Source organism: Ceratina calcarata, unplaced genomic scaffold, assembly GCF_001652005.2.
Source record: "Ceratina calcarata isolate Rehan_Ccalc_2016 unplaced genomic scaffold, ASM165200v1 scaffold90, whole genome shotgun sequence".
Classification (NCBI taxonomy): domain Eukaryota; kingdom Metazoa; phylum Arthropoda; class Insecta; order Hymenoptera; family Apidae; genus Ceratina; species Ceratina calcarata.
In genome coordinates this window covers 612,883-624,934 of record NW_017180369.1, presented here as the reverse complement: position 1 = coordinate 624,934, position 12,052 = coordinate 612,883, and the positions used below count along the sequence as shown (strand labels likewise).

At 45.3% G+C, this 12,052-nt stretch overlaps 1 protein-coding gene and 1 long non-coding RNA gene across 2 annotated transcripts in view; one reads left to right on the top strand and one right to left on the bottom strand.

The window, feature by feature from the left end:
- The window catches only part of LOC108631484 (uncharacterized), a 22,293-nt gene extending 10,649 nt beyond the window's left edge, over window positions 1–11,644 (top strand). The window contains exons 2-8 of the mRNA XM_026818923.1: window positions 1,785–2,057; window positions 5,709–5,975; window positions 7,172–7,461; window positions 8,371–8,714; window positions 8,893–9,076; window positions 9,165–9,343; window positions 9,458–11,644. Coding sequence (XP_026674724.1) covers window positions 1,889–2,057; window positions 5,709–5,975; window positions 7,172–7,461; window positions 8,371–8,714; window positions 8,893–9,076; window positions 9,165–9,343; window positions 9,458–9,908 — 1,884 coding nt within the window. The 5' untranslated portion in view covers window positions 1,785–1,888 and the 3' untranslated portion in view covers window positions 9,909–11,644. The remainder of the gene's footprint in view (window positions 1–1,784; window positions 2,058–5,708; window positions 5,976–7,171; window positions 7,462–8,370; window positions 8,715–8,892; window positions 9,077–9,164; window positions 9,344–9,457) is intronic.
- The window catches only part of LOC113465139 (uncharacterized), a 64,203-nt gene that overhangs the window by 11,457 nt on the left and 40,694 nt on the right, over window positions 1–12,052 (bottom strand). The window lies entirely within an intron of this gene.

Here is a 12,052-nt window from a genome sequence, read left to right as displayed (position 1 = left end):
AGCAATAGGAATGTATAATAACAAATTCAACATGCTAGTTGTAATTGTTTAAGTGTATAGCCTATAGATCCTTAACCCTTGTTCGTCGATACGCTCGGAACGGTGATTCATCGGTCGCGTTTTATCTCGGAGCTTTTATCCTAGACTGCGCGTCTCTTTTCTGCACTGCTGACGGCGCGGACAGTCGTAAAGATAGATGTATGGCACTCGATTCGATGTTCTCGCGTCGTTTACCAACGCTACTCCTTGAAATAATACTGTTTCCGATTGATAACGTTGCTCATTTCCCTGATAAAACCGCGAGCTGCCATTGTTCTCTAACGATCGATCGTCTCACTTCGTATTTCTCCTTTTACCATACGTGCACTGATATCTCTATACAAAAAATGAATACGAGTTCTTGCTGTATTCGTTGTCCAGCGTTTTAACCCGATTATCGATACGTGCATTTATTTATTATGTACGTAAATATACATAGTGGTCCAGAAATTGTAGTACCACCAGGCGGGGGCGATCACCCCCTGGCCCGGTTGTATTACGATTATCGGCCCACTCTGTATATACGCGTTGTTCATGTCTTGCACTGACAGCCCTTTTACTCGTTTATCTTGAATCGTCGGTTTCCAGTCGGTCTAATAAGACCACTGGAACAATGCTCTTTCCGGAATGATAATATTTCTCACACGGTACGATAAGCGAGCGCGGCATCGTTCGACTTTGATTCGTGTTGCGTACGATTTTATTCATCCGTGTCATTTAAGCGATTTACCGAGAAATCGTTGTTTCGCAAATCTCTCGACAGAACGACGAAATAAGAGAAATGCTAGTAATGACCATTACGATGGAATTTTCGCGCGTTCCGCGATGATTTCGTACGGAACGAGCGAAGCGTGATTCAGCCGGTTGGCAACAAACGATGGAAAAAGAATTTCAAACAATGCGAGCCGACGTCGAGGTGAACGCTCGTCACTCGATGGACATTATTTTATTTCTACAACGTATTCCGGATCTAGCGAATTCGCGAAATCGTTTGATCTGTTCGCTCGACCTGCGTCGTGGGAGATTCTCGAACCTGTCCAACTTTCGACGCGGCAAGAGAACACTGGCTAGGAACTAACCGAGGAAAGTCGTTAGGCTCGTTAGCCGAGCTTTATTTCCCATCGATATCTAATTTTAGTTTTACTTTACTTATAGAACGAACGACCGCACGATCGCTTTCACCGCGTGTGTCATATTTTTCCTAGAACAGTTACGCGGTTAGTAATCTGTTACGAAGATGGTCGGCTTTCACTGTTCAACGTATTGGTACTTCACACGATTTACGCCTGCGGCTGGTTTAATTCTCCCGGTCTCACAACTATTCTCCGTCTCCAATCGTCAGACCTGACCGATCTCGTCGGCAAGTTTCAAACACGGCGGATTCGACTGATCGTGATCGGATGTTAATCAGAATGGAATATGCAATATTTTAGCGGAACGTGCCGTGATTCCAGCGCTATGAATATTTTGATCGAGGCTCGAGACGCGCTCCACGGCTCCGTGTAAATTATATTCTAATGGATCCGTATTATTCGAGTGAATAATGCATCAGAGGGTTCGATAATTCCGAGTGGAACCGGAAACGACGATTCGGAATTTTTTACTTTATACCCGACGGTTTCGACGCGCAGATGAAATCCATTAAACTAATTGTATTGTCCATTTCAATGCGTCCTTCATAAAGGAATGCGACTCTTTTCGGACCGATGTGAATGATTAAACGAGGGATGATTTTTATTTCGCAGGGAGCAGACGATCGCACGAAAATGGGGTTGAAACGACGGAGGAACAAAGCAGGGGCCCGATGAACCGTTGAGCCTTGGCCGTGTATGGAGGTGTGAAGAGAAAAATGATGACTGCCATGGCCAGGTTGCCTTGCAAGCAGCAGACGTCGCCCTCGCAGCAACCGCGGGTCAATAATTTTTGTAACAACGGTCAGAACACGTATTGGAACATGCAGACCAGGCATCCGGCGCCTCCGTACGTCAGGAATCATCAACGGCACACCGATCACACCGGTAACAGAATCGATGATTTATAATTAAACACGTGGAACACCCGGGGCACGCGACGAGGGTGAAGGTCGAGGATACGTTTCATTATCGCGCGGTACCCTTCGGTTTACGTTTCACTTCGCTCTGAACCCGAGAGAGGAAATCGGCGTATAAAAAGACGCTTTGCGAACGCTGGTATTTATACCGGTTGCAATTTTTTTCTTAATGAACGTCTGCCTTCACGGGCAGAGCACCGAGAGAACAAATAAAACGGTGTCTTTACAGTGTCGAGCACTTCGAATCTGCAGGGGACAGCAACTTTCCCTTTATAACGAATATGTAAAATCGATGATCGCGTTTTTCTTTTTTAAACAGGCAAGCAAAAAGAGATTACTGCATTTTAATTAAAAATTACTTAACACGATTCGAGTGATTTTTTATACGACAGTTTTTCCTCGGAATGAAAATTGAACCCTTGGTAGTAACGTGGCATTCGCAGAATCGTTTGACTTTGTGCCAGCTCATGTTCTTTCTTATCTCCATCCCCGACGCGTTTATTATTGCAGCCAGTGTTTCGTTCGAAAAGAACGTCTGTTGAGCACAGTGTGTCAAACAGATGTCATCGGCTACCGTGACCGAGTCGAGTGATTCGTGTCGGAGAACGAGCTTAACAAGCGTCACTGTTTAAGAAGCTTCAGAGTCGATTTCTTTCTCTGAAGGGTGCGAACGACCAACTGTTTGCCTCGCGCGAGTTCCTCGACCTTCGATCAAGAGTAAATTCGTTTCCTCACGCCATAGTCGGATCGAATCGTTTCGCCTGCACAGCTTCCTTCCCTAAAGAATGTAAATACGAAATATGACGGTCGACTAAACGGTTCATAAAGTCTCGATCTTTCGGATTTCTTTCTCCGATTCTTTAGATAGAAAGATTCTACTGTTGCTAAGCGTATATATGCTCGCATATCGAATCTTCTGTTCCATTTTACGATACAGAAGACGGAACGTTCCGACGTTAAACGGCTGGGACAATGGATCAGAGCGATTCTGTCATATTTCAAATTGAAACTGTCACGCGGTAATTCGGGCAATCGATTCCTCGTTGCCCTCTCCCTACATGTGCGCGTAGATATATCGCGGGGGTATCAAATCCCCAAGGCGTGTCAAGCGAACGTCGTCGATCATCGACGTGCGTGGCACGCGAAAACGGGAGAGAAGCAGCAGATGTCTGATTGCTAGTCGTTAAACCTCCGAGGCTCGGGTTCCTCTCGGCCTCTCCGACGAGTGGCAACGAGACACTTTAACCCGGCCGCGCGTGTAAAGTGCGTACACGTGCACCACTGTCGTCGATCCACAGCCGCGAGGCCCATAGGCGTGGAAGACGAGCACCGCCCACGAAATCGTGCGAGACCATTTTATAAATCATTCGACTTTTCATTAGGAATTATAGTTTTTTAAACACGCCAAATTAAACCATTCAGACACGAACTATCGAAAATCGAGCAGACGCTAAATTTTACCCGATCGATCTTTGCACGGTGAGAGTTGAATGATTAAACTTGTAATCGTCTCGTCTGAACGTGAAAAGGACACGATTCGTTAAATCAACGAGACGAAATTGATTCCCGCCGATAAAAGTTGGCAACGCAATTAAACCAGGAGCAATGAATAATTCATAAGGATCCGGTACGGCACGCGGCGGTAGCATCCTCGATCGAGGTGATTCTTTACGCATAATTTGTCCTTCGTTTATTCCTGGCGACTAAGTAATCTCGTTACTTCGGTTCGCCGGTGTGGAAACATTTTTCCCGGTATCGCCGGCGCTCGAAAACGCTAATGTTAATCAGTATGAAAGCTTCCACGCCTACAGAACTTCCGGCTTCAACTGCGCTACGTAGGTAGCTATCGTTTATCAGCGCGACGGTATCGCCGATCGAAAACCGTTCCCCATGGCAAATATGTACATATACGCGCGTCCCCGATTTTGTTTCACTGTTCCCCGTCCCGTCATTTTGATCCACGCTTTTTTTTTCTATCGAACCGGCTCGGATATTGCTTTTGACGTCGTTCGCGTTCATGCCTAAACCTGCGCGCCTCGGGAAATGAGATCTTTCATTTCTACCTCGACACGTACTCGAAAAACGTAGTACGCGTCGTTAAGAAAATTAATATTTAAGTCGTTTATAATTGGCCTAGCGAATATTATTACTTCCTACACGAATTTCATGACTGGTTCGCTGAAGGAAAGAATGCATTCCTCCGTAATAAATTAATTTTGCAATGTTCGTCCTACGATTTCTACCAGTACCATTTCCCGAACGAGCCAGTCAATTGTATTTTTTGTTCATCGTTTCCGGCGATTCGCCGCGATGCAACCAGCGGCAGCGTCGGTAGCTGTCCCGGAAATTATGTTAAAGTGAAACCATCGACGACGCCACCTTTTTTACTCGTAATATTTTGTCCGGCTTTTGAAATAGGCACTACACTTCGATTCACAAGCAAAATGTACCTCCCCCCGTTCCTTCCTTCGACTCGCGAATCGCAAGTTTCTGCGTGGAATTCGCGGCAGCGGTTCGTTACGTAACGTTAGCTTTGCTGATTAACGTTGCATCATGCTCGCTTTCGAATACAATTTCCTGTTCCATCGATTTTTGAGGACACGCGATACGTCGGATGGGCTCATATTATACCCCGAGCGGTCGCGGGACCGTGCATGGAAGAATCGACCGCGTAAGAATTTTCTTGTGCAATTTAATACAACGTTATGTTCGCGGGTGAAGCATGACTGCTGTCGAGAGACACGATTTTTCTGCGTAAATTATGTCCGCGGGATATGGCTCATCGTAAAAGCGTCGACCCGTCGTAAAACGAATTTCACGTATGAAACGTAGGTTTATAAATTCGAACTCTTTCCCTCGTCTCGTTCCCTTTGGTCTGTTCCTTAACTTTTGAAGAATATTCGGGACCATCTTTATAACATCGAACGATTTTATACTCGACGGAACCAGTGCTGAGACGAGCGATGCTCTTCGGGCAATAAATTGCCACTAAAACAGGCTAATTAAACTGGAATTGCGCGCTCGGACTTTGTTCAAGAGCCAGTTTCATCGCGAATATTCGCGAAAGGGGGGCAACAGGGAAAACGCAAACAGAGGCTCAGCCACGGTCGAATTAATCCAACTGTTGCAAATAATAATCTCGCTGTATAATGAAGTACTTATAAAACTGAAACTAAACAGTCGACCGTTGAATTATTCATTTGAGCCGGATGCAAGTTTCAAGTGAACAGTAATAAGTAGATCGACTAGTTGGAAGTCGCGGGTTCCGTGCCGGGAGCGAGCGATCGAACCAAATGATTGTGCCACCGATTCCAGCAATGAAATTCATTTCAGACTTTACTCAGATACGATTAGAGTCATTGAACGCGTTTCTCAATGTTCGTTCCGTAGATTTACAAATTATTCTCGCGTTCCGGCGATTCTATTCGTGTACTGCTCGTCGCTCTTCGCTCTCTCGCGCGATAAAAGTCGCTTATTGTGACCGAGAGGCTCGTGCCAGAGCACGTGGCTGGCCCCGTCTCGTCGGGCGTGCCTGGTCGGTCGAGTATGCGTTTACAGGAAGCAGGCTATTTACCGTTTTTACTCGAGTGTCGTTTACGAGTGGTCCGGTTGCGAACAGGGAAGCGGAAGAGCGCGGTGGAGATCCTCCAAGAGACGAAGGCGTTCTACGTGAAGAGCGAGACCGTGCTCGATCGGAAGCAGGAGCTGAAGAACAGCGGTCATCTTCAAGTTTCTCAGCTGAGCGCACCCAGCGCGCCACCCAGATTGCTGAGGAAATGCGGGAACACGTCGACCTGTTCGATGCAACCGACGTCGCCGTCGCAGCTGGCACCTGGTCCGATGACACCGCCCTGTTGCTGGGCGTCGTGCCACGAGCAGGACAGGCGTAAGTCTCTTGAAAAACTTCCTTTCTTTCTTTCTTTCTTTTCTTATTCCGATGTTTTTATTCTCCGTTCAATTTTATTTCTTCGGAATAGAAATTTCAATGATGATCGTTTTGATCATTTATTCGTGTAAACTAATCGACGCTAGTCGATCGTCGGACGAAAAAGATGTGAACACGCATTGGTATACGCGGCCGACAGGGAACGTGTTAAGAATCGTTTTGATCGTGCACGTGTTTCCTCGTTTCTTCGGTGGGCAAGTTGCCATCAAGGAAACAGCTATAAGTGGTCGTCTGAGCACTTTCGAAAGCTTCCACTGTTCTTTATGTTCCTACAGACGCGTCGCAGACATAAAACGTGACAAACTGTTTCCTACGAAATTGCCGCATGAATCTCTATTTAGATTGAATCGCTGGGGAGTCCATCTTCCGGGTCATAGCAAATTTTTTAGACACCATCTTCTATGGTTCATTTGGTTAATCGACTATTTCATATTTTTCTCGTGGATCAATTTTTCCTGCGAATTTAGCAGCGCGCTTTTACGATTTTTCTGACGTCGCTTTCTGAAACGAACGTTTCCCGTCAGCAGTTTCAGTTTCACAGGTGTACGAATGCTATAGCATTACGTCGAGTCGTACGAGTTAAAAGATCGAACGTATTAAACATGTTTATGCGATCGTAAATATAGCGAACTGAGAAAGTTTTATTAAACCTCGTTTCTGACTAAAGTCGTGCTCACACGATTACTTTCCGGCAGATTATTTTCGCGACACACGATACTGTTTCCAAACGCATTATTTCCAAAAGACCGAGTCACGCGTATCATCGAGAAATCTAACGAAAAGAAGTTCCCATACTGATCATTTCTGTCCGACGTAGAATAGATCTATAAGAGAATCGCTAATATCTGCTATTTGCGAAACGAAGTCGAAAAACGAGCGATCCCCCTGCACGGAACAACAGAAATCCTTTCTAAGTACTTGGAGTGGCCGACGAGTCGAACGTTCATTAAACGTAGACCCGCTCGTTGAAAGCTCGAGTGAAGTGAGGTTCCTCGTGGAACGATTCGTTTCGTCAGCCACTCGAATCCGCACGCAACAATTGAAATTGATCCTCTCGGAGGATCTCGAGTGGCCGCCGAGTCTGGCACTTTCGTCCAATTCGGTTCGATCGATTAAGTCTCGACTATGTTCGATAGCGGACGGTATCCTGAGCCCGCAACAAACACTGCCACCCGCACTGCCACCGAAGAGTCCGCGCTTGGTTCCTGTGCCGCAGCGGCGAGCGATCTCGGGACCGCCGAGCAGTACCGGCGGCGATCAGCTCCAAGCGAAATTACGTCGCTTGCTAAACACCGACAGCAAGGAGAACGTATTTTTTCCCGACAGCCTCTCGCAGACGGTCGTGCAGTCGAACGGTATTCCGCAGGACGAGAAATTCCGCTACTCGCCTGGAAGCCTGTCGCCCAACTTTCGCGACGACGAACGGGTAAGACGCCCAAATTTATCATCCGACTATCGCCGGGTTTCTGTTCATTCGAGTATTCCAGAATTTCTATCTATCATCGAACCGTACGTGAAAATTCGTACGCCACCGATGAGGAATTGTTATCTAAAGCTTCTAATCGCAATTTTACTTGTTCCTCGAATTAGAGATTCTTTAGTGTCGGTATAATTCGTGTATGTTCTAGGCTTGGTGTTGTATGATTCGAATACAAAGGGAGATCGACGTGAGTCGTGATTAAATACGATAAATTCGATGTTTCGGCTTCCCTCACTTGCATTTGTGTGAACCGCAAAGATATCGTAATGTCCCCCTTCACGTGTTACCCTTCGTAAAAGATGTGACTCTCATTTTAGAGAAACGGTATTGCAATTTGTCCGATTTAAAGTAATTACTTCGCTGAATACTTGATTCGCGGTTAAGCGCACGTGTATTACTGTCCTTCGTACGTTTTACCCGTGAGTATGTTATGCACGTTTCCCCGTGATGAATCGCAATTATCGGACTGTCAGCCACAGGAAACGGAGTTAGGAACCGGAAGTTGTACGTACACGTGTTCGCGAGTTTAACGCGAAAGATATATTCCCGGGTTTTATTAAACTCATGCACAGCATGTACGATGAAACTGTCACGGAGCTGCTGCTACGAAACAGCTGCAATAATGGTCTTTGCCGATGAATTCTCATCGCGAACCTGGATGAATTACTCGTTCAAAAATTTGTCCTCGTCATCTTTTTACGCATACAAAATGAAACCATTTGTCTCTACCCACCCTCTTTCACGTACATTGTTTTATAAAGACGATTTTTTTTAAAGTAATGCAGAGTGGCACAAATTACGTTCGATTGACTGTTAAAAGACTCTTCGATATTTTTCGTTCTTCTCGGCATCTAGCCAAATCTTGACAACGATCGTTTAATCCCAATTCTTCTGATTCTTCAGCATTGCTCGCAGGACGTCCGATTCAAGTTCGGGCGTAGCAACTCGCACTCGCACACGTCCGGCAAGGCGAATAGGAAGTCGACCAGCTCGCAGTCGGTGGAGAACACCGTCTGTCACAAATCTCTGCCCGATCTGCATACCAGCACGAGGCGACGAGCGTCCCTCTCGCCACGTGCATCGACCAAGTCGTCGAAGCCATCCGGGCATCGTCCATCCTCGAGCATTTGCCCGGATTGTGAGACGAGCTCGGACTATTCCGAGCACAGCTTCAAACGGGACGCGGTCTGTTATCGCAGGTAAGCCGTTCAAAATATTTTCTTTACTCTCAGAATTATCAGCGTCCTCTTTTAAATTTAATATCTCGCTTCTGTTGACTCTCCCGTAGTTATTTTTACACATCCGACGTATCATTTTCTCTAGTCTTTTTCTTCGACGTTTAAAGTAATGATAAAGTTCCTCTTTCTATTATTTCAGTTCCAGACACATAAGACGATCGTTGGGCTCTGGTGGCGGCGACGCCAGCAGCGTTCTGTCCGCCGGAGGTAGAACGCATAAGTCGTCAGGTTCGAGCAAGTTGAGCCACGGTGCGACCGCTAGGGACTCCGGTGGATCTTCCGGGCATTGTACACCTCGTAGCGAACCACCGCCGGTGATACAAGTACGTATTACGTAGTTAAGAAGAACCTACTGTTCGCGGCTCGAGGCGTCCTATTAAAAACCGCTGTTCATCGCGTGTTTTACTCAAGGATTGCTGGAGTCATATACGACGTGATAGCGGCGCGTCTACTCAACACTCTACTGAAAAAGATCGTTCGCGGCGAGGTAGTTACGCTAACGGTACCACGCCGTCTGTTGTCAGACGTTACAGCCCCGATTCCGAGAGCAGTAACAGTCAGACGGATTACAGTCCCACGTGCAACTCGAGGTACGTACTTAAACGTTGAACCCGAGCTAAACAATGGCTCGTTCATACATTTTTTAATGGAGTACCAAAATCTGAACCTGGTCAGTTTGGTAGATCTAACGTGTCCCATCTTAGGTTTTCCGACGGGTGGAAGGAGGGTCGCGGTCGCCCGATTCTGAGATCCAAATCGGACATCAGCGATCGGTACTGGCGTCAGGACAACGGCAGATCGAACAAAGTACCTGTGCGACCGCCGAGATCGATCACCCAGCTGGAAAATTTCTTCGACTGTCTGGGCCTCGACTCGGACAATTACCAGCGTATCACGAAACCGGACTCCAAGTCGTCGTCCCCGGTATTCTTCGACAGCGTGAGCTCGGTCGACTCGGCGCTGGGCCTTTACTCGTGGCCCGGTAACAACCAAACGAATCAGGGCAGTCAATGGCAGAACAATGATTGTAGCGTGGGGATGGGCAACGACGAGACCAACCAAAGGGTCAGCGATCCGCCGAGCATCGTCGAGCGGAATGCTCGGATAATTAAATGGCTCTGCCAGTGTCGGAAAGTGCAGTTCGGGTATAGTTAAGCAACGAGTTTCGGGGAAGAGAACGAGAGGACAATCGATTCTGGTCTCGTCGTCAGTGAGACGCTCCTTCTTGCCAGCGACGTTCGTTCGTTCTTCTTCTTGCTTTTAAATCCCGTCTGGATCATCGCTTTATTCCCGTTTCGTTGAGTTACTGTTTACCAGTTATAATTCTTCATTGAATCTTTACGAGCCTATGTGCCATCCGTAACTCGTTATGCGTTCGTATCGAGTCTTGTTTTTATCGCCGTACGTCGAGATTTGTATATAAGTTGTAGAGATTAAAGGATTTCGATTGTTCTTCGTACGTGGACGAGTCGCACGTAGTTTCTTGCTTATTTGAATAGTCGTATTACTTTTATCCTCGTACGTTAGTTCTATTAAATTTACCATGGGTAGAATCAATTATTCTTCGGCTTATTAACCGAGCGAGTTGTGTATAAAAATGATGAAGTTTATTCGAACGTTTTCCCTTGAAATTAGGTCCCCCCCATTAGTCGTTAGAAAATTTGATCGTTACTTTATGTGTTAGGAGAGGTACGTATATTTCTGTTTTCATACATTAATTTCCCATGCCACACGTTTCGAACGATGATCGACGAGTGACTCGATCTCGGATGCTGATTAAAAAAAAAACCACGGTTCGATATTTCTGGTTAAGTAGGAATTGAATTGTACGCGGTATTATAGTTGTAACAAAAAGGAGACGAGATCTTATCCTACAATGCAGAAAGTACTCGCAATGTTTTCGGTAGAATCGTTCTAGTAGTGAGCAATCCGATCACCTGAATGTTTTAGATGGATCTAGGCAATTGCATTAATCTCTGTATCGGCGACTGCATTGTAGAAGTAATATTGGTACAAAACGGAAAGGTATGTGATTTTTACAGAATTTTTCCTCCGTGAAAAACTTCGCTAACGGAATTTCTAATAAGGAATTTAATCGAATTTTCATGTTGACGTTTTTATATCTCGTAAGTCTTGTTGAATGAAATTTACGTTCGATCGTTGCGAATTATTTCGAATCTAAATCGTTTGAATCAGCCTGGCTCTCGTGTCTCAAGAGCCATGGGGGAATCAAGTACCGAAACATTTCATCGTATCTTCAGTATTTTATGTATCTACTTTGTGCCTAAAACAATTGTTGAGAAATCTTATTTGAAGAAGCAAAGAGACAAACTATTCTGATCGTTTAATATATGAAATATTTTCAATATTTTATTAACGAGGTTTTCGATTTCGCGGATTTGATAAGATTTAATATCGTTTAAACATTGAAGGAAATCGAGAGTATCACATATTTTAGACGGTTTCGATTAAAAGGTATTTTCCGATCGCGAAAGCTTGTGTTCGATGAGGAAAAGAACTGTCGTTCGTTTGTCGCTTAAACTTCTCCCGACACACTGTGCAATAATATCGATAATTCACTTAGGGTGTCTGTTATTTTAGACGATCCGGCAAGCTAGTTCGTACCGTTTGAAATATATTTCAACTACTGTGTGGCAATCAATTGAATCTATATTAATTACGAATCTGAGTGTTTATAACGAACGAGAATTGTTGAATTACGCGATTCAAGTATTATATTTTAACATACCAAGTGAAGGACCCGTGGGAAAAGGAGAAAAAAGAATCTGTGTAATATAATACGACGAAGTTACTCGACTACTCTCATTTCAAGTGATATAAATGTTCTTAGATAAGTAGTGAGTTCGCGTAGAACCGTAAGTGAAACGTGGTAGTGCATCGCATTTAAACCAGAGGAAGGGTCGACGGTTGATATTACGATCCGCGTAGTAAAAAGAGAAGTTTGCATTTTTTCAAGCAGATGTAAAAGGATGCTTGTATCGAGATATTAGATGTTTCCGTAGTTGCATAACCAGTATTTACTGTAACATTTACAGTTTTTGAGAAAAATATTTTAAAGGGCGTGATCGATGCGACTGCTCTCGCGGCAGCCTTCGGCCAACAGTGTTATTGCACAAAACAAGGAGACAGAGAATCGAGCGTGGAACGTGCTCGAGAAGCATTTTGCTTATGACTTTTTGAACCGAGCACCGACGATTCGACGCGTACGCGTGTCTACGATGTTCGGCGGCGTTTCATTAATCCGGAGATTTTTATTCCCAAAGTCGAGACTCTTGCCT